The following is a 22,838-nucleotide window of genomic DNA, read 5'->3' as shown; positions in this document are numbered from 1 at the left end:
CACTGATAGTATACAAACTTAGGGGAACACTTCCTTCAATTTTAGCGTTCATAATCTCCAAATAAAGGTCACTTTAGACTAAAACTCTCGCTCACCTTGAATTCTACGTATCCACCCTCGCTGAGGGTGACCGGTTCGAGGGCCCCTTCGCAATTAGGCGCGTTCAGCGAGCCACACTGGCACGTGACTTGATGCCACTTGTCGTAACACTTGATGTTAGCTCCGCAAACGGAAACAGAGTCCTTCGCGTCCCTCAGACAGGGATTCTTGTTCGATCTGACGCACGCAGACTTGACGCCCTGCGACGCGAGAGGATTGGACAGGTTCAGGGCTCTGCCGTTTATGGAAACCGAATGCACGCATCCCACGAAGTCGTCAGAATGCACTTGCCCCGGCCTTTCGAGCACCGGATCCGCGTTCTCCAGTCCTCCCACCAAAAGAGGGTTATTGTTAAAATTTAAGGTCCTGTAAAAAACAATTCCACTGATTAGCTTGATGTTTTTCAGGTATTCCTCGTCTTCATCGGCAAATCAATTCAGCAACTCAACCAGAGACTATTCCTGAAGGATGCTACTGACCCAGTTGGTCCAACGTCGTCTGCATAGCACGTGCCATCCCCAGGTCTACAGTCGTCGCAGATGTCACCATGCTCCCTGCACATGGACACGCTCAAGGACACCACGCGTCCGTTTCTGGTCGCTGTCACCTTCCTCCACTCCCCATCAGACACCGAGTGCTCGGTTTTTATAGTAATCGAGGTAATGGCGCTCCTTGCACCCCCGTATGAGAACACTACCCTCCCGTTCATGAGCTCCAGCACTACAAAGTCAGACCGTCCACCTGTCTGCGGGGCATAGTTGTACAATAACAGTGCGTCCGGTTTCGTGGTCGCGAACACGATCGTGATGTCGTTGGTGTTCGAGTCCAGAGCAGGGAACGCCATGTACGACAGTTCCTCGAAGCCAAAGGTGGATCGCTCGCAGTGTCTTCCGTAGCGACCTTCTGGACAGCTGCATCTGTACCTGAACAGGAATTTAAGATGACTACACTGCGACAGACTACAGAATTTATCAATGGAGGAAGCTTACCCAGGCTTCTCTCCCACGCACAAGCCTCCGTAGAGGCAAGGATTCGGTCTGCAAGAGTCGGTGACCGCCTCGCAGTGGTTTCCTCTGTACCCAGCACGACACAAGCAGAAGAAACTGAAACTGTCGGGGCTCTTTCTGCAGGAACCACCATTTCGACAAGGATTGCTAGCGCAGGCGTCGCCTCTTTCCAGCTCGCACAGCTTTCCCTCGCGATCTATCGGGCAGGTGCACTGGAAATCGTACCCCAAGCGTCGACACTGACCACCCTGGATGGTAAATTAAGGATCGTTAGCTTCAAGACCAGGAACAACCGGTAATTATCATGATTGTAAAGTTACTGACCAGTAGACAGGGATTTGGGGAGCAAGGATCCTGCCTCCTCTCGCATCTCTCCCCCGTGAAACCGTCTCGACACTTGCAGGTCATCTCGTGCATCATCCTTGGAGACGTGAGGATCAATGCCTGGCTGTCGGTGATCCTGGCGTCGTCGTAGATGGCCAACTTGTCGCTGCAGGTGCCTCCATTCTCGCAGGGTATATGCTTGCAGGGTGAGTACCCTACGGTGAACGTGGTTCCCTCGAGGAGAGATCGAATTTTGTCACGATTTCGATTCAGTAATTCGGTCACCTCATACTTGGTGCGGTAACCTGCGAAGATGAAGGTATATAGAAGAATGTAGAGGTCATATGGAGTTAATATTATAAGAGTAACGTGGAGTTTCAGTTACCTAGAGGCGATTCCACTGCAAGATGGATGTTCAACTCGGATGCGTTCTCTCCAAGACTGAAGATCTTCAGAGTGTCGCCCACGTCGATCTCCTCCTGCAGGACATCCAACAGAGCGCGGTAATTCTGGCTTAAAAAATCCTTGGCGCTCAGCTTGGAGACCTGCAGGGTCACGCTGCTCTCGATGGTGGTGTTCGTGAAGACCAGGAACTCTACGGTGACTTTGGACACCACGTTTGGATGGCGACCATCGTTACCGGAAACGCTCAGGGAGTAGCCAACTCCTGCAACAGGTACAAGAACGTCAATACCCATTTTTGTTTAAACACTTATCAGTCTTTTGTTCGCTCTGCCCTGACCTGGAGTTATTTTCTTCGTGTGCAGATCACAAGCAGCAGGTATGCTGAGGATTTTGGAATTGGCTCCTTGAAGAATCTTGCAGGAGTAGCTTCCAGTAATGTCTGGATCGTTAGGGTGCACGTCTGCGATCTTACCCAGCGGGATCTGCTCGTTGAAGGAGTGAACTATCACGTGGACCGACCTGGGGGACGATGGACTGTCGTTCTGGTCCGTCACGATGACCGTTATCGTGTGCTCGCTTCTCATTCGTGGTATTCCAGAGTCCTCTACTTCGATCTGCGCAGAAATATTCAAATGTGATACACTGGTATATTTAAGCAATTTTAAAGTACTAACCACAAGATCCAGTTGAGGCATAGCCTCCCTGTCCAGACTTCTGGTGGTCTTGAGCACCCCTGTGTGTTTGTCCAGGGTGACCATGTCGCCCTGTCTGCCACCGACCAGTCTGTACGTGAACGGAGCCCCGTTCGGCGGCAGATCGGGATCGGTGGCGCTCAGGGTCATTATAATCGTCCCTGCAGGCTCGTTCTCGTTCACGTAACCGATCACTTCCGGCGGATCGAAGACAGGACCGTTGTCATTGATATCCAGGAGCTCGATGTGGACAACCGCGGTGCCAGTCTGAGGCGGAGAACCGGTGTCGATAGCGCCAATCGTCAGATCGTACGCTGGAATCGTCTCGCGATCCAACTGCTTGGCTGTCTCGATGTCTCCAGTTTGTGGGTCCACTTTGAACGCTTGACCTATGTTACCGCCGATGATGGAGTACGAGAACTGATTGTTCTGCGGTCTGATGTCCTTGTCCACCGCCCTGACAGTGAGGACGCGAGTCCCGTGAACGGCTCCCTCAGAAACTGTAGCGTCGTACGCGCTCTGCAAGAACTCTGGCGGATCGTTTCCATCCTGAATCGAGACTATAACCTGAGCCTCGTCGGTGTCGTTGCCCCTGATACCACCACCGTTCTTCGTCATCACAGTCAACACCACTCTGTTCTGCGTCTCCCGGTCCAATCTACGCGACACTCGAATCACACCAGTCTCAGAGCCAATGGAGAATCCACGGTCGTTGGACGAGCCCACGAAAAGGTAGTAAACGCGCCCGTCTTCCCCTGCGTCCTGGTCGGTCGCCTGCACCAGGCCAACGGAAGTGCCCACCTCGGCGCTCTCCGACACGTCCATGTGGAACACCGGCTGTATGAACTTAGGATAGTACTCGTTCACGCCTGTGATGTGCACCTGGACAGTCGTGAAGCCCACCATCTGGGGATTCGAGTCGGGATTCGCCGCTACTATGTCCAAGGTATACTCATTGGCCTCCTCGTAGTCGAAGCTGATCAGAGACGTGATATCGCCGGTGTCCTCGCGGATCCGGAAGTGCTCCTTCCCGGTACCACCCAGGATATTGTACTGCACCACCGCGTACTTTGGAGAGTCGATGTCCCGAGCGATCACCTAAACATTTTTACAAGTATTATTCACTTATTCGTATCGATTATGGGCGTTACAAAATTGGTATGTGATATTGTAAATGTTGAACAGATGATTAGGGGTCCTGGGATGCTGACAGTATGTGTGACAGGGGGCTTAAAAGCGTTATATGTAAGTAGTTGAGAAAAATGTGATCTCTAGCTTAAAATTGTCTTTATACCCTTTCTATTTTATTTGTGTGTTCTAGAGTACCTTGTAAACAAAGCTGTCGGGCGGAGAGTTCTCAGGCAAGAAGGCCTCGTAGACCTTCTGGTCGAAGGTGGGTGGATTGTCGTTGATATCCGACACGTTCACAGTCAGCGTAGCGACAGCCAGCTTCGGTTCGAATCCCAAGTCCGTGGCGGTGATGTTCAGCCGATACTCCTGCACCAAATCGTAGTCCAAAGGCTCCAGAATAGTCACAGCTCCGGTGATGTAGTGTACAAAGAACTCGTTCCTCTCATTTCCAGCGGATATCTTGTACCGTATCATACCGTTGGGACCGTCGTCGCCGTCAGTGGCGCTGACGGTGAGGATGGTGGTGTTGACTGGTTCGTTTTCGGGGACTCTGACTTGGTAGCTCACCGCAGCGAAGGTAGGTGAATGTTTGTTCTCCCCGGATATCACTAGACTCAAAGATACCTCGTCTTTTTGAGGTGGTACGCCTCTGTCGATGGCTCGAGCCTTCAGCAGGAACGTCGTACCAACCGCCACGTGGGCCAGGTTCTTGCGAACGTAGATCCATCCGGTGGTCTCGTCGATGGAGAAGTACTCGCTCCCGTTCACGTTCACCAGGTGATAACTGATCTCGGCGTTGACGCCAAAGTCGGCGTCGTCTTTGGCCACCAGCTGTATCACGCGTTTACCAACACCGTAGTTCTCGGGGACAGGGTAGAGGTAAGATCGTTGCTCGAACTTGGGGGCGTTGTTGTTGGCGTCCACGACGCTCACGTAGATCACTGTTTTAGAGGACATAGGGGGCTTCCCGTTGTCGGTAGCCACCACAGTCAGGGAATACAGATTCTCCGGCGAAGATGGACGATGCGTGTGCTTGTAGCGCAGAGTCTTCTTGCTGAACACGTCCCCGGTCGCTGGGTCCACGGTGAAGAGGTCGGAGGGCTGCAGGAGGCTGTAGGATATCACCGAGTTGGGTCCTTGCTTGTCGCGATCGATCGCGGTGACCTGGCCAACGTGTGCTACAGGTGGCTGCAATTCTGGGAAATGAAAATGGTAAGAATCCTCGTCGAACTCCGGTGCGTTGTCGTTTTGGTCCTGAATGGTTATTGTCAGGGGCGTTGATGTCCCCCAGGCTCCGTCCGCTGCCACCACCTAAAATTATTCAATGTTATTAGCATGTTTTGACTTAATGTAGCGTCACCTCCCGTATTCGCCATCAGAGGGCTACGCTCTTGACATTCTCGCAAGCGCTCGACCAACCTCTCTGTTCCTATATATAGTTGTTAATAAGTACCTTCAACAAGTACTCATCCTGTTCTTCCCTGTCCAGGTGTCCATCTACTGTCACGTTGCCGCTCAGAGCGTCGATGGAGAACTTCATTCCGGGATTCTCGGTGAAACTGTAGGTCACGTTGGCGTTCTGACCGATGTCCGGGTCGCTGCTCGTTATCCTAATTACGAACGTGCCGATCTCCGCGTTCTCCGTCACGTTCACGCTGAACAGACGCGTGAAGTGCGGTGGATTGTCGTTCTTGTCCAGGACAGTGACCAGAACGGTAGCTGTGCCTGTTAAAGATGGCTGACCTTGGTCCCTGGCTTCCACCACTAACTCATAGGAAGCAATCTAAAAGGAGATTTATATCAATAAAATTGTCGAAGAGCTAGAAATTTACTTTAAAACAAAATTGGCTCCTCGTCATCACCTCTTCGCGATCCAGTTTCGCGTTGGTGCTAATTTCCCCGGTGTCCGAGTCGATCATGAAGGTCTCCGTGAAATCGTTGACCAAATAATAAGACACCTGGCCATTTTCCCCGGAGTCGCGGTCCTTCGCGAAGACCTTGTTGACGAACAATGGCGGATACTCGTCCTCTGGCACCGTGGCGTTGTAAATGGACGCTTCCATGATGGGTGCGTTGTCATTTGCATCTGTGACGTTTACCAGGAGTTGGACGACGCTCCTCAAAGCTGGCGTGTCCGAATCGCGAACCTCGATCCAGGCTTCGTAGTACGGTGCGGTTTCGTAATCGAAGCCAGACGCGACTAACACCTGTGCAAAATCTGCATCTTAAATCTCTACCCAATAAGTTAAATGTTTGGAAGTCTCTTAGGATCCTCCTTTAATAATCATGGTCTTTTCAGGACCGGGACAAACCTCTCCAGTGTGAGGATCGATCCTCAGAGCATCTCCAACGTTTCCACCAGCCATCCCGTAGACAAGATTGCTGGCCACCCCGACTTTCGGTGTAGTTGCGCTCAACTTCGTGATCGCTCTGCCCTCTGGCACGTCCTCCGGCAGGGTGAACCTGGTGTTCATGGTGGGTCGAAAGCTGGGGAACAGCTGCCTCTCCCACAGATGTATCACCAAGTCGGCGGTGACGGATTGGGGCCTCGCGCCGCAATCGGACGCCTGGATTTGCAACTGGTACGTGGTCTCGTCGTTGGCCAACTCCTGCGTGGCTCTTATCACGCCGCTGTTCGAGTCGATCGCGAACCTCTCGGCGTCCATTCCCTGGAGACGGTAGACGATCCGGGAGTTCTCGCCGTCGTCGTCGTCCACCGCTTTCGCGCCGAACACGAAATCCCCTTTAAAGGAAGGTAACATCGTAGCCGCATGTTTACATTCGAGTTTCTGTGTTACCTAACGTGTTGGGCCTCGCGCGAAATTATTAGCTTGTCCAGTAAAACGTGCTCTCTATCTTTACCAACACATTTCTAATTTCAAGTGCATCGAATGCAAATGGCTACCACAATAGAGACGCGCTACTAGGCTCCAGCTTACCTGGTTTTGGTGGCACCAGGTCTCTATCTTTACTAACACATTTCTAATTTCAGATACATCAAATGCAAATGGCTACCACAATAGAGACGAGCTACTAGGCTACAGCTTACCTGGTTTGGTGGCACCAGGCACGTACGCCGTGTACCTTGGACTGGAGAACCTGGGGGCGTTGTCGTTCACGTCCTTCACGAGAATAGTCAAATTAACAGCAGAAGCTCTGGGCTCCGTTGGACTAGAATCCTGGGCAACCAACGTCAAATGGTACACTGCGGTTTGTTCTCGATCCAGGGGCACCAGGGTGAAAACCTCCCCCGAGTCGGGGTCCGCCGTGAACCGTTCCGATTTCTCACCCAGTAGACTGTATCTGTACGAAATTCGTGTAAAAACAGTTTTATTAGGGGTTGTTTCCGAAACGAGTATTTGTAAGGCACCACAGGGGGTGGAGGTGCGATTTCTCTCGAGTACCTGCACCCCCCAAGGTGTCCCGGAGTCTTAGAATTTTGGTCCCTCACCTGATCTTGGCGTTCAGGCCCTCGTCTTTGTCCGTGGCGTGGGGTTTCGCGACCCACGTACCGGAAGCCGAGTTCTCGGTGACCGTCGCCCTGTATTCCTGCCTGGTGAATTCTGGACTGTGATCGTTGACGTCCAGCACGACGATCCTAACGATGCCCGATCCAGTCAGCGGCGGAGAACCTGCGAAACGGGTTCGCTAATCGTAGATTGATCGTTCTATGATTACACAAACGTGCTCCGCTAATCGAACCACCATAAACGACGCGAACACCGCCGCGTAAAAGGTCGTTCCGTTTATTCGAATTCGGCGCTGGAATTTCGGCGACCTTTCATCGAGATCCAAAGCTTGGTCCTTGTTTTTTTTTTATCAGCGAGAGGAACGACCTTTTTATTTTACCGATACACCATGTCTTTTGTGTCTTCTCTGCGTATGTATATTATCAATTGCAACTAGTTTACTTGCGTTTACCGAAAATCGAGCGCCCGTCGAGATTGCGATCGTGTAACGTTAAATGAGACAAATCACGATTTCACGAAGTATCGGGCGAAGTCGAGTTAATTGCGCCGCCTAAAACAGGCCATTATTCTCCGGAGGGACCCGATTTCTCTGATTGCAGCAGGTACATTGTACCCACGGTGGCGTGGCCGTGGGCCACGCGCCTCTATAAGCGTATATCGTTCAATCACGTGGACCTCTCACGGGGAGGGCACGGACACAACAATTGCGGGGCACAATGGTGTGGTCCACCATAGGCGGCGTTCCCTGGTGGGCAATCCCACGGAAACGGACCTTGCTTAGACGCGTTCTCCTCGTACCGTATGCTTAATCAACGGGCAAAGGGGTCGAACAACCCCTTCTCCGCCCTCTTGCGTCCTCGAGACTAACTTTCCAATTTTTGAAATGTTTCAGGATTCCCCGATGGCGCTAAATTCTCTCTCTCGCGTACTAATAATGCAATGGGACCCCTGCACCATCGTTCGAGGGGCCTCGACAAAAGATTTTTGGGCCCTCAGCGGTTGATGGGGGACACCGATGGCGTACGCGCGATAGCACATACGCGACAGCCATAACGCGTATGAATAAAATAGGAATATAATGCGCGGGCGCGAGTGGGATCTCTCTTTCTCCTCTGAGAGGGGTGGGGGGACAGATAGATAGAGAGAGAGAGAGAGAGGTACCAAAACGTCCAAGAAGCGAAAGCTGGCGCGGAAGGGGACAGTGGGGAGGGGCGAGGGGGCCCCCAGAGAGAGAAGAGAAGAGGACAAGGTGAGGGAAGAAAGCGGAGGGTGGGGGAGAAAGAGAGTGCAGCGTCGAGGCAGAGGAAGGCATTTGAGAGCGATTATCATAATCGCGCGTCATAACTCTGCGGGCTTGTCTACCTCGGCGGGGACCGATTGGGCCATCGGGGGCCCGATGGCCTGGCCCAACCGACCGGGGGGGGTGGGGAGGGGTTGCTCGGCGGCGGCGGGGGCGGGGGGCTACCGACTCCGTCGGTGGAACGAACGATAAAAAAGATTTCGACGAGGAACTGCCCACCGTTTAAAGAATCTCATCGAACAACCCACAAATTTATATCCAATTTGTATATTACCGCTCATTACTTAAGTCCGTCCCATACATCGTCCATTGTTTCGTCTATTCACCGGGGTGACAGTCCGTCGAGCATCCCCCTGAACCCTTACGGGAAATATATTTGATGTAAAAGAACAACTCGAAGCCGTACTACGACTCTAGCATAATTCATAACCACGATTGCGTGCGTTATAAAGAACGCAATGCGTCTTTTCGGCACTAGAATCAGTTTTTTCGTCGGTCGTCCTTCGGTTTTTGTTAGTCAAAGCGCCAAACCCAACATAATTAAGTCCTTTGTCCGCGCTAATTCGCAACCAGTTTACACAGAGGCTAAGACCGGTCAGCGCGATGGCCGGAAAAATATTCTCTCCCGAAGAATACTGGCTACCCTTTGAATGCCAGCCTTTGTGCAGATCGCGCCAGGTACACACCTATTTAGCCGTTCCCCTAAAGCGCGTCTCAAAAGGTCCTACGGGAACACGACTCCGCGCGCCATTCCTTTGTCCCTCATTTCTTACGAACCTACTTTCCTACTCGTATTGAATTTCCTGTCTACATTTTTATACCCCACTTAAACCCTTCCTACGATTTCCAACGCCGTACCCACGACGAGATATTTATTTACAACCCCTCCTAACCATTCAACACATTATTAAACTCTGTCATTGCAATTACAGGGATCCAAATACACAACTTACCAGTGTCCATGGCCACCAGAGTGAGGGTGTATTCCGGGACCAGTTCCCTGTCGAGGGGTCGAAGCAGGAATATGTCCCCGGTACTGGCGTTGATGCGAAATAAATCGGTGTCGCCCTCCTTCAGGAAGTATCTCACCTGGTCGTTGTAAGGTGGTGTGTCTGCATCGTAAGCTTTCACCTGTGGAGCAGAGTGCAAAGGGTTAAAGCATCCACCAGAGTCTTAAAGACACTTGGAACTAATCCACCATTTAATTCTACAAATATTCAGCTAGTTCTAGTTTAAAAATTAACAAAAATTGGTACCATTGACACTTGTCTTTTTTTTATAGAATTACCTGTATGACGAATCCTCCACCAGGTGGTACCATGTTCTCCATCACGTGTGCCAGGTACGGCGAGTCCAAGAAGACGGGCGCGTTGTCGTTTATGTCCAGGACAGTGACGGTGACCTGGGCAGTGTCACCACGTGGCGTTTCTCCGACCTCTGACGCGCAATCCTCCCCTCGAATGGTCAGATGGTACCTGGACTTGCGCTCGAAGTTCAAGTTCTTCGCCACCCTGATCACCCCGCCGTCCTCCGAGATGGTGAAGTCCCGGTTATCGTCCCCCATCGCGATACTGTATCTCACCCTTCCGTTCGCGCCCTCGTCCCTGTCCATCGCAGACACCTGCGATCCAAACACGAGACTCTATCTATTCGAATTAAATATTGCCCCATTTCTCTATTACGGTCGCTGTTAATCTCGTATCGATCATGGCTCGCTCGAGGTACGCTCAGACTTCCTCCGTCGAGCAGTAAATCATTTGAGAGCGCGAGGGTCGTCGAGGAACCCATGGTCGATTCACACCTACGATCACAGGCCTCGTCAAATATTATTCGAGGCTCCTCAAACAAACCAATTCACACCAGAGTGCCTCGGTCACTTTCCACCTTTTTGTGGAAGATTTATACACGTGATACACAAAGTTATATAATTCCGTACACTTTTGTCGCGTTAATTGACCGCATACGAGACGGTGTTGTTTTAGTCGAACATCAAACTAATGACTCCCGGTTGTATAAATGATAGATAAGTAGTGTTTCGATTAAATTTATTTTATACGATTTTACTGATTGTTCCCTTCTATGTAGGTGGCGCTGAAGAGTCTGTACAAACCTGAAGAACGCTGGCCCCGATGCTGGCGTTTTCGGCGACGGTGGCGGAGTACTGTCGCGGGTCGAAGACCGGTGAATTGTCGTTCTCGTCGAGGACCGTGACAGTGACTGTGGTCGAGGACGATCTCGGTGGTTCACCGCGGTCTTTCGCGGTTACCTCCAAGGTGTAGTTTGACCTTAATTCGCGATCCAGCGAGCCAGATACGCGCAGCAGCCCGTCCACGGGGCCCACGGTGAAGGGAAGCGTCGTGTCCTCCAGGGAGTACTCCACGTATCCGTTTCGTCCTTCGTCCCTGTCCACCGCCTTAATGGCCATCACCACCGTGTTGCTCGGCGCGTTTTCTATTATCGAAATCTTCGTCGGCGATATGAACTCCGGCGACATGTCGTTCACGTCCAGCAGCACCACGGTCACCTGTCGATCAGGTTCCAAATTCCAAAAACTTCTCTATTTTCGAATAACGTTAAGTAAAGATTGATCCACGTGATTCGTACTTGGATCGTTCTTTCTATTCCCAAGAGTGAATAAAAAAAAAGAACACGGGAGTCCGGTTGGTAACCTCGTTTAACAAATCGATCGGCCAACTCGCGGCTCTGTGTTCTTTTTATCAGATGTAACTAGGATACCCTACTCCCCGGAACGAGATCTCTTAAGCTACAAACGACACGTGCACGTAACAGCGTTCACAGCCCCGAAAGATCAATCTGCCGGTCGATTTGAATAAATTTACATTCTCTTGTTTTCCACAGTTGGAACGGGGAGTCAACGAACCTGCACGGTGGTCGAGAGTGGTCGAGCTGGCGGCAGAGGATTGTCGGTGGCGCTGAGCACCAAATTGTACAGCGGCTTCTGTTCCCTGTCGAGCAGCTTCCGGGTGAAGAGGGTGCCATTAGGAGCAACCCCAAAGTCCCCGTTCTCGTCACCACCGGCAACAGCGTAGATCACCTTTCCATTGTCACCGGAGTCTAAGTCCTGAGCAGCCACCGTCAGAACAGGGGTACCAATCGTCGTGTTCTCCACAATGTCAGCCGCGTGGGGACCAGCCCCGAAGATAGGCGCGTTGTCGTTCAGGTCCACCACGTTGCAATAGACCGTCACCGTCGACGAAAGCGCCGGGATCCCGCCGTCGGTCGCCTGGACCACCAAGATGTAGTGTTGCACCTGAAACAAACGCATTGTATACTTAAGGGGGGGAACCTCATGTAAATGGCCTGTTTTTCAAGAATTTTTTTTTACAAATCCAATGCACAGATTCGTTTAAAATTTCAAGTATCATTTATTAACGTTATAACGTAAAGAAAAATATTTTTTATAAATTTTAATTGTTAATAACAATGGTGCAATGGTGGCTTGAAAATCGCATCCTGTAAATTCGCCGTGCAGCGTACAATGCACAAAAAAATCAAAATGGAATAGTCAGTTTATGCAAAAACGCTCAGCATGACATACTTCTTTTGTTAAAATTTTCAAAATTGCAAAAATGACTGAGGCCAATTATTTATAGAATATATATGCCAAGTTTCATAAAGATCAAAAAATTTCATTTTACATGAGGTTCCACCCTTAACTCGCGTCCTAGAAACCATTACAAACTGAATATTTTGAGATATCAGTTAAGGGGTTAGTTGTTGAAACTTGACCCCCTCGAAATGGTACTTAATTAATGGTCAGTTTAAGGGCGAAACTGCATAGGGTTTCGTAGACAAAAGGGGGTCAAGAAATTTGACTCGTTCGAGGGGAACGATTCGAGAGAGGGAGGCTCAAGTTTTACGGAAACCTGTTTTTTTTTTGGTCTTGTTAGACACTTCCGCCTGTATCGAGTTCTCTTGCGATCGCCACCTAGCCATTTCGCGCCACTAATACGAGTTTCGTGGAAATAACCGTGCTCTTTTCTCTGTTTCCAGTGCGCTCAGATCTTCCCGACCGGACCGTGAAATGCTCTCGCAGTCTAGTAATGATCCCCGCCCTGGATCTGGAAAGGCCGTGATGAAGGGTTCTATAAACTGCCCTTCTCCCTGGTCTCGTCTGTTACCGTGCTTTTCCTGTTGCTACACGCCTAAACGCGACCAACGTTCCTACATAACAACACTGTTACACGGCGTATCGTAAAGTATACGTCAGTGGCGTAGCCTGCTATTCGGTGTTGGACATCTTTGTACGAAAAATTTGTGGAACCAGCATAGCTACTTCGATGCTATAACAACCGATGTACAGTCTGGAATAATTTAATAGATATAAATTCTGTAAAGCTATGCTGTTTCGTCTACGCCTCATTGTATACAATTTTTGTAATTTCATCGATATTTCAATTATCGAGGAATCGAATTGCGAGTACGTGGGTCGAGCGTCGGCGATTCTATCGATCAGAATGTACGCGTATGTGCCTGTAGCATAACTATGGCTTGTCTCCGAGAGCGTAGACAGCGAGCAGCCATTAAAAACGTCTGTTGATCGATCTGTCGGACTGTTAGCGCTAAACCCTAAATTCTAGCGTTGCCTTCTAGTCAAAAGCTAATATAATAGGTACGCTCGAGCTTGAACGCAGAGGCGTGTTCGTGGTTATAATCGTTGCCCCGGGCTGGCTACGTTCGTTTTACCGTACGTGGACCTATCCTCTGTCGATCAGACCACCGTACCAAAAATCCTGTCGCTCAAACCCTCCGACAGGGAACGTCTAATCGTTCTTACGATAGTTCTCATAATTAATTGTTTGATAGTATTAAGATCGGGCAACGAACCCGCCTCAGCGACGTTCCGGTTTTTCGAGACGAATTTCCATGGTTTTTTCGGCTCCAAATAACGCTATTGTAAGCGACGATTTCAGTGTTTCGTCATCGCGAAAGTGCAGGCTGGGTGATATTTAGACCTAATTGCGTCAAAGGCATCGTCAGCGTCTGCTTTCCTCGTCGGTGCGATCACGGCGCCGGGAAAACATCGATTTAGAAATAATGGCCGGGCACGGTGGATTCAAACATCAACGTGAAAGCGAGACACCGTGAAAGCCATAAGCCCGTGGAGGAAAAAAATCTGCCGGGACACGCGATATACCCTTTACACTTTCTAAATACCGTTGCACGGAGCGGCCCGATATCGCTACAATTGATTGTGTTAACGAACCTGCTCGTAATCGAGGCTGGCCGTGAGCGTGAACACCCCGGTGCTGGGATTCAGGGAGAATACGTCGTTCGCCCAGTCGGATATCAGCGTGTAGCTCAATTGGCTGTTGGGTCCGTCGGCGTCGGCGTCCGTCGCGACGACCTGACCGATCCTGCTGCCACGCGGCATGTTCTCCGGCACGTCGAACGAGTACGCGGTGCTCTGGAACGTAGGCGCGTTGTCGTTCGTGTCCGTCACCTGGTAAACAAAACGATTAAAAAACCATGTAACTGTTCCTAGGGTTTCACGGGGTTTGAATCATAAATGATTAATGATTATTCTCGGACGATCACGCGACCGCCATTATTCCCGACCCGATCGCTGGGAGGAGAAAGGTAGAGTCAACATAAACAATTCGGAATCGAACCGCTTTCTGTACTCTTTCGATCGTACTCAACGTCGTCCCTGAATAAACATATTTCAATCAGAACTCGGGACAGCCAGTCACGTTCGTTTCGTTTTTTAATTTAACACCGACGTTCCAAAAATGCTCGTCGACGTCTCAGAAATTTTTTAATTCATCTGTGTTTTATTGTAATTGCATTATATTTTGTGAAACTATGCCGTTTGGTACCCGATTGTTTTAGAAATTCGCGTAGTCTTATCTTTTCAATATGGCGGCATCGTTCAACCATTTGAAAGTCGATCGAAAAATGTTCGTGGTCGTTTCAGAAACTGTTCAATTCATCTATATTTTATTGTAATTGCATTATATTTTGTGAAACTCTGCCGTTTGGGTCCCGAAATTTGCGTAGTCTTATCTTTTCAATATGGCGGCATCGTTCAACCGTTTGAAAGTCGATCGAAAAATGTTCGTGGTCGTTTCAGAAACTGTTCAATTCATCTATATTTTATTGTAATTGCATTATATTTTGTGAAACTCTGCCGTTTGGGTCCCGAAATTCGCGTAGTCTGTTCAATATGGCGGCCGCGATGCGCGCGCAACATTTCGGCGCGTTATCGGTGCGCACAGGGGTTGACCGATTGTCGCGCGACACGGTTGAACCATTCGCGCCAAGACAGCGGGGCGCGCGAGTCGCTGGTAGAGAAATATAGCCGATAAGACCCGGAATATTACGCGACAATCGAGGTTTCTGCGAGGTGTATCCGGCCGGGTGCATTCCACGGGTCCCGTTCGTCCGTTAAAATTCCACGGGGGCCCCCCGAGACTTTCGGCGGACGGATTTTTCGCGTCGATAGCCCCCGCGTGGAATCGTATCACGGCGAACTCGTTCCCGTAAGTGGCAGGGGCTCCTCTCCGTAGCGATTCTCTATCCGTGGGGGGGAGGGTGCGTGCCGCGGACGTCTCTCTGGTCCCAGGGCCGCTCGGAAGTCGCCCGGTGTACGTCCGGTGAACAGGTTTCCAGCGTCGAGTGGGATCGACACGCGGTGGCGGTATAAAAGAATAAAGCGGAGGTGGGCACGGTTTGATTAAGGAGGGTTCGGAGACGTTTGCAAAAAGTGACGGTTGCCCCGAGACGCGCTGGATGACGAGGAGAGAACCGAAAGGAGAGTAGAGACCACGATGACCAAGTAGAAGAAGAAGAAGAAGACGAAGAAGAGGGGCTCGAAGGTGGAGGAGGAAGAGGTCGACGACGAACGGAGGGAGGAGGGGAACGAAACGTAGGAAGTAGGAAGAGGAGAGAAGAGAAGGACGAGAGGAGGGGGGAAGGAGAGATTCTTGACGGGGCGGAGGGAGGAGGAAACTCTTCTAAGGTCGACCAGGGGGAGGGAAGAGGGAGGGGGGGTATAAGGGGCCAGAAGGGGCAGATTCCGCAACTGTCGGCAGCGGGCCTCTTTCATGGAGCCCCAAAGAGGCGAGCTATGATCGGGACTGGCATTCCTTTTGCCTTTAAGAGACCCGGATAGAATAGCGGACGGCGGTCAGCGAGAACCTTAAAAGAATTCCCAGCCATTACACGTCATAAGGATAATTTTTGCGATTGTCTCCGAAGGACCCTGGGCCCCTGGCTGGCCGTGCCTTCGATGCTACCGTGGATCGCCTCCGCCGTCGTTAAACGACCGGGGGCCGCCCTTCTTCGACGTTTTTTTATCGCCGCGAATCGTTTCGGTCCGCCAGCGTAATGAATTATAAGGCGGAACGCACTGGGAAACCAAAGCGATTCGACGATACCTCGCTGCCGGACAGTTCTCAGGGAAAGTCATTTTTCTAGCCTCTGATCTCTCCAATCGACTTGCTCTCTAATCTACATTGTTCACCATTTGTTGCAGGTCCAGTGAATCAAGGGAGGTCAAGCTCAACACTTTCTTCAAGGGCAAAAAGCATATGTATTTATTTTTAATAAGTTAACTACTAACTTGAAGGATAGAATGATCAATATTTAATATTGTTCACACTTTGTTACATGTCCAGTGAATTGGGGAGGTCATCCAATCAAGACTTTCTTCAAATGGGGGCAAAAAGTATATGTATTTATTATTAATAAGTCAATTACTAATTTAAAGGATAGAATGATCAATATTTAACATTGTTCACCCTTTGTTACATGTCCAGTGAATCATGGGAATTCAAGCTCAAGACTTTCTTCAAGGGCAGAAAGTATATGTATTTATTTTTAATAAGTTAATTGCTAACTTGAAGGATAGAATGATTAACATTTAACGTTGTTCACCCTTTGTTGCATGTCCAGCGAATCGCGTCGGAGGAGATCCTGATCAATACTTAAAAAAGGAAGAATATCGAGAAGGTTAATTCCGGAACAGTAATCCCGTACGATATCTAATCACACTTCTGCCAAACATGGTAGTCCTCGAAAACATCGTTCGCAGTGGCGTGTCTCTCCCGAGATCAATTTGTCATAATTGTTAATTGATTCGGTAATAATCAATAGTGATAGAGTAACGGGACAAGGGATCATAATGGCCGAGATAACAGTAGCATACCGTGTAATTACAGGATAATCAGCCTTCAACGGGACTCGAAAGAACTTGGTCTAAACAGAAAAATCCGCGCAACTGTTTCTCCCCTATTCTCAGCTCGGAACAACAGAACTGGAGGTAGTCGTATATAAAATCGTCTTCGATTATTGATTATCGGTTCTAACGTTCAACCATAACATGACCATTTTATTCGTAGCGAAGATAATCGATCGAAGAGTCAGAACTGGCAGACTTTCGGGGCCCCGAGTAAAAAATTGGACCCAGGGAAAGAAATCTACCTGGATGGTTAACGTGACGTCGGTGTGTTGCAATCCATCATCGGCTCGAACTTTCAGGACATATTTTTCTCTGGTCTCTCTGTCGAGGGCCTCGGCGAGCGTCAGTTGTCCCGTGGTCGGATGAAGCTTGAACTGGCTCTCCTCGTCGGTCTCCTGGTTCTCCTGGTTCGATCCAGGACGATGATTCGGCACCAGGGTGTACGTCAGCGTCCCTATCGTGTCCGGATCGAACGCCTTCAGGACCGTGACGACGGTGTTGGGGGGCGCCTCCTCGGAGATTTTGAATTTCCAGGTGCCGGGGCCCCAGGTCGGCGCCACGTCGTTCTTGTCCAGAACCATCACGCGAACCTGCAATTAAAACACACTCGTAATCGCCAACGATTACACGGGAAACAGACCAGACGCGATCGAAAGTCATTCGTTGGTCTCGTTCTCTTGTAATTATTATAGATAATAATTTAGTTAAAAAGAGCCACAGGTTGTCGACCCCTCTATTGTAACGGGCCTGTGCAAGCGATTAGTTGTTACTATTGGTGTTAAAAAGCCTGAGAGCTACTTTGTCAATGTCCTTCACACCCGTTGGATCATTTTATTAATTAAAATTCGACGGATTTTGAGGGTTACAGAAATTCGCTGTTAAAATGGGGGAGTATCCAGCGAGTAGTGGGAATTAATTGACACGTTTGAATCGTGGAAAGTCGCATCTCGCGGCGAGCGAGAGCGCGCGTTAACGATAAATCGCGACGGAGAGGGTCCGACGTTGGTTTTGTCGGTCGCCAGGATATAATTATGCGCAATCAATATAAATCTACGGGCCGTTGTTGCGCCGAAGTCACGGTATGCATGCGAAGAATCGTGAGAAAGTTTGTTTTTCGATTCGACTTGCGCGCATGTCTCATTTCATTAAATTCTCAGTCACGTCAGCCGGCCAAGGTTTATGTGACTACCAGGAGCCAGTGTATCGAAACGGTGGAACGGTGGTGCTATTGAAAAACCATCGCAACAGTGTAACATCCCGATCGACAAACTATCGTTCGACCAATCGGGAAATCGATTCGCTAGAACGAACACGCGCACTTCCTGTCGAACAAATCTGACTCCATCGAACCACGCGGTGTTTAATCAATTTTTTCACACAGTTCTCAGCTTTAAAACTTACAGAATGTTTTTAAAATTACAGTCCACCAAATATGTTCTCTCCGCTAAGCAAGCTTTCTGAGAATAGGTAATTTATGTAAAACCTTTTTCTTTTAACGAGTTTTAAGGGAACTTCTAAGGTCGTAGTAAATGAAAGATGATGTTTAGTTTTCAGGGTTCCGTTCCTTGACAACTGACACGTGTAACGTAAACACGGATTACGTCTTCAGGGACCGAATACGGAGGACACGTAGGTGATTTTCGAGCTTACATAATCGACGTCGAAAACGCATCGATCTTCCTAGTAATTAGTCTGACTTGGCCCGTCATTGATAAAGTGCGTGCCATCAATTATTGCCTTCGAACCGCCTAGGCGTGCCACGGGACGTACGCTCGTGATGACGAAACAATAGCCGGTCCGCTGTCTCGCGAGAGAAACGCGCGTTTTCGGCGGCGGCGTCGGTTCCGAACGAATTTTACTTTTTAATTATTTCGCAACGTGGCCGGGTTTGAGTACCTCGAGGCCTCATTGCGATTAATCATCCATCGTATGAAGTTAAACAGAGTCCAAACGAAACGAGAAGAATCAAAGGAAGTTGTCATTCTCAATTTTCTTGCTCTCATAATGGCGCTGTCTATGTTGACCAGTTTGAAAAATCTGGTTTCGAGGGAAAAGGGAGGACTTTAGAGTTTCAGGTAGTAATAAGAGATACTTCAGATGTCTGTAATTAATTTGCTATTGCAGCTCGATGAGAGACTAAACGCTTCGTCTTTAAGTATATCCATCTTCCAACGGTTGCGCTAAAGTCAGTTATTATACTAGAGCCACGTGGTCGCTTTTTTCTTTGTCCGGGAACCTGCAGCGACAACCTTCTTATGCACGCATACACTTGCATAGTAAGAGTCATGATCGAGCTAAAGTCAAAAATAGCGAGTAAATGCACCTGGAAACATTTCTAGTTTTCATCACATTTTGGTCTAAAGTGTTATTTTGACTACTTTTTCAGGGGACTTCCGGTTGCATAGCCTCTCATTCGTGGGGTCAAATATCGTTTGCAATCGATGCAGAGGCATAGTGAGTCTAGAAACACAATTCTGAACCCAGAAGACACCCCAAGAAAAAAAGTATCAAAGTCGAAGAATGTTAAGCCTAGGACAAAATTATAAAAATGGTAAAAATTAATTCTTCAGATGGATTGTTCAAGTTTTCAGATTCTTATCACTCACATGGTACGTAGATTCGGGCATAGAATTTTGAAAGGTCTAGAGTGTAATTTTGACCACTTTTTCAGGGGACTTCCGGTTGCATTTCCTCTCATTCATAGACTCAAATCAGGTCTTCCATTATTTATCTCGTTTGCAATCGATGCAGAGGCATAGTGAGTCCAGAAACACAATTCTGAACCCAGAAGACACCCCAAGAAAAAAAAGTATCAAAGTCGAAGAAAGTTGAGCCCTGAACAAAATTATAAAAATTAATTCTTAAGATGGATTGTCCAAGTTTTTGCTCTGATTTTCATCGCTCATATGGTACGTAGATTCGAGCATAGAATTTTGAAAGGTCTAGAGTGTAATTTTGACCACTTTTTCAGGGGACTTCCGGTGGCATAGCCTCCGTATCGCCATAGGGATTAATCGTGGCTAACCTTCCGAATTCTCGGCTCTCTCATTGGAACGTTCAGGTGTGTCTAAGCTGCTCCGTCGGCTGATCATTGAACGGGAACAGTCATCGAACCCTCGAGTGTACCTCGGGATCAGCCGGGCGTCTCTGTCGTTCCGCGAGGATGCTGCCCGTCGAGGGAATAAGGTACAGCCGTGGTCGCGAATTTCGCGGGAAGGAATGTCCGCGGGGACGGTCGCGTCATCGTCACGATCGGGGAACAAGGAGACGGGAACGGCAACAATAAGCAGACAAATCAGTGCGGTCATATAGCTGTCTCGGATAGAATATTCCTTCTTCTTTGCTCCTCGCGGCAGGGGCAAGGAGAGAGGAGAGAGGAGCGAGGTATATGGGCGGTAAGAAACGCCCGGAGAGCATTCGGAGTGCAAGGAAAGATGGTATCTGCGTCAGCGCGGTCGGGGATCAGCGGATCGGATCGAGTCGCTCAGCGGGGGTTTCTTTGGGTCATGCACGAAGTGAGTCCCATTCTTCTGTTTCCCCCCTCGCCCTCCACTGCCCCACGCCCCCTCTCCCGTCCTCTTCCGCCGTCTCTCTCTCTCGCCGTGGCGTTCTCCCTCCATTCGGGGTCCGCGGCAGGCTTCTTCTGTCTTTTCTCAGGCCCCGGACTCCCTCGCTCCGCGAGTCCCTACCGTCTTCCTTGTTCAAGCTCCGAGCCTCCTCCTCCTCTCCACCTCGTCCCCTCCCCCCGCCTCGCGTCCTCCCTTTTACCGAACCGGGGTCCTATGGGTTCTCTATGAGGGGTCGAACCACTGACATCGCCCGATTAATAACGTATCTTCGTGGGGGCCCCCATAGACCACGAAGACGACCACGACGACGACCAGCCCGTGGACCTTAAACCCACGGAATTCTGTGTACCCACCGGGGACAATAAGATATATATCTACTAATAATTCCTCCATCCTGTCTTTTACAGTCTTTTTTACCCCGGCTGTCCCCCTCCTCGCCTGACGAGATAGAGATATTTCAGAAATCCCGATGGACGTCCCTGTCCACAGGTAAGTAGATTCAGGGCATTCTTGAATTGAAAAAAAACTATTATAGAAATTGAAGGATAATTTTGTCTATTTCTGATTTCCTAGCGGTACACAAAGGATAACCTGCCTCTCGAGAGCCACGGGACGACTCGCGGAGTTAATAACGCTCCTCCGAATGGATTCCCATAGGGTACGGCACAGCTAAAGGGTACGCTGTAATTCCGTCTAGCGGCTGGAGACAATAAGATATATATCTACGGTTCTTACGACTAATAGCTTTGTTTTCTCGTGCCACGACACCGTCCGTCCGTGGACGGCTCCGACCGAGTCGTAGATATGTCCACGTCGAAGCCAGCCTCGACGAGCACTCGCGCTTATGGCCCCGTGGGTTCAATTGTTTTTCGATCGTTTAGAACGTTCTGTCGCGACGCATGCTAACGCGCCATTCCCTTTTAAGGCGGCGGTATTATTATCGTTCGTTAATATTTACGGGATTATGCCCTTTGCCAACATTCCAACGCATTCTATTTTAACACATTACCGACCGATAGCCTGTTAATCGACTTTTTTACCGGCCAACACTTACCGACCGATAGCGTATTAATCAACTTTTTTACCGACCAACGCTTAAGTGTTAACACGTTGACTGCCACACCAAAACCGTACAATTTTCTACCGAGATCGAAACTTCGATTTTAAATAATTGCAAACTGCATAATTTAAAATTCGTCTTTGGTACTTATTCTCGTAACCACGTTCAACTTCGTCCTATACAAATTTATTAAACATTTAAATTTCAAGTTCAGAATGAATTGTTTTAGTTCCATAGTGGGGAAAATCTTGACGTGGCAGCCAAAGTGTTAAAGATACATACAAAGCATAAAATATGTTTTATAAGAAAATATCAATCGAAATAATTAGACTATTATACCCGATCTCGTAAAGTATCTGTTTACGCGCCAATAAATATAAAATTCAACATCTCGTTTGCTCTCCATCCGCGTCGTTGCAGTTCATTAATTTTTAAATAGGAAAATTTAAGCGCCGTTTTATCGCCATTCTACTCTGTCAAAGCTCACCTCCGACGGTCTGTTTAACACACCGCCTCGTTGCAAAGTAAAGGCATAAATTTCTTCCGAGACATTTTGCTAAAAATTGTTATACCAAATAGCCTCTCGAGGAAAAACTAGCCTCCTCGCCGCTGATAATTATTGTACCTCGCAAGCTTGAATGTAAATTGGAGGGCCAACGAAAGCAGTTAATTGGAGAACCGTTAACGAGCGCGCGATTCCTTAATAAAACTCATCGAATGTAATCGCCTCTCCGGTGTCCTTGATCTTCGCGGGTCTGGGTATAATATTTCACGCGGTGGCCGTGGATTTTCAGCCATAATTTTCCGCCGAGATTAAACCGACCGCTGGGGGTGGGGGGGACGGCCCCGCGTCAGCGTAATAAAATACAACGATCATCGGTCGAAGAACAACGTAACGCGTATTAATGAGCATTCCTTATGCACGGACGGCTCCAGATCTCGCAGCTTCTCTTATATAACCGTCCGCGCGACCAGTTACACGCCGCCGCTTGTAACTATGTACCACGTATCTTTATTACGAGTGATATGTTAGTTAGCGTACATACTGCGACCGTCCCGCGAGAGGAATGCTTCTGCTGGTAACCGTGCTCGCGTACACCTGTCGACGAAATTGTAACACACCCTCGGAATAGCTGAGAACCTTCGCGTTATATTTCTAGTAAACAATGTTACGTGCAAGACCATTTATCATCGAGTAAAGAATGTTAAGGCATTGTCTTTGAAACTGAGTGAAATTTAATTAAATTGGTCTTGTACTCCACTGCGATTTAATGCTTGTAATTGACGCGGTTAGTATGCTCAGCGAAGTGCTGCAAAGGGTTAAGTGATTGTTAGAAGGAAATTAAGAGCTCCGAGGTACTCTGCGATACTTTTCTAATTTTCTCGAGAAACTGGCCCGTAGAAATTTTTAATTTAAGGACACCCTGTAGATTTGCGTGAGATTCAAGATATATGTATCGAGTTACCGTACGATTAACTCGTGAGTGGTGACGTTAAATTCTCGCGCGACGCTCGGTTCCGTGATAAACATACTAATTTATGCCCCGGCCGGGGCAACATAGTAAACACGTTAAATTA

The 22,838-nt window shown here is 48.9% G+C and overlaps 1 protein-coding gene across 1 annotated transcript in view; it reads right to left on the bottom strand.

The window, feature by feature from the left end:
- LOC122399904 (cadherin-related tumor suppressor) overlaps positions 1–22,838 on the bottom strand; it is a 75,730-nt gene that overhangs the window by 2,435 nt on the left and 50,457 nt on the right. The window contains exons 2-20 of the mRNA XM_043400962.1: positions 16,874–17,221; positions 13,656–13,892; positions 11,310–11,699; positions 10,539–10,952; positions 9,717–10,049; positions 9,382–9,559; positions 7,110–7,290; positions 6,708–6,961; positions 5,971–6,401; positions 5,521–5,865; positions 5,112–5,441; positions 3,854–4,969; positions 2,510–3,625; positions 2,173–2,449; positions 1,816–2,097; positions 1,431–1,735; positions 1,089–1,354; positions 579–1,022; positions 96–465 (exon numbers count right to left, since the gene is read on the bottom strand). Coding sequence (XP_043256897.1) covers positions 96–465; positions 579–1,022; positions 1,089–1,354; positions 1,431–1,735; positions 1,816–2,097; positions 2,173–2,449; positions 2,510–3,625; positions 3,854–4,969; positions 5,112–5,441; positions 5,521–5,865; positions 5,971–6,401; positions 6,708–6,961; positions 7,110–7,290; positions 9,382–9,559; positions 9,717–10,049; positions 10,539–10,952; positions 11,310–11,699; positions 13,656–13,892; positions 16,874–17,221 — 7,617 coding nt within the window. The remainder of the gene's footprint in view (positions 1–95; positions 466–578; positions 1,023–1,088; positions 1,355–1,430; positions 1,736–1,815; positions 2,098–2,172; positions 2,450–2,509; positions 3,626–3,853; positions 4,970–5,111; positions 5,442–5,520; positions 5,866–5,970; positions 6,402–6,707; positions 6,962–7,109; positions 7,291–9,381; positions 9,560–9,716; positions 10,050–10,538; positions 10,953–11,309; positions 11,700–13,655; positions 13,893–16,873; positions 17,222–22,838) is intronic.

Source organism: Colletes gigas, unplaced genomic scaffold (genome assembly GCF_013123115.1).
Source record: "Colletes gigas isolate AHSC1104 unplaced genomic scaffold, ASM1312311v1 Colletes_gigas_Sc00015, whole genome shotgun sequence".
Classification (NCBI taxonomy): Eukaryota; Metazoa; Arthropoda; class Insecta; order Hymenoptera; family Colletidae; genus Colletes; species Colletes gigas.
This window is presented reverse-complemented; position numbering and strand designations above follow the sequence as displayed.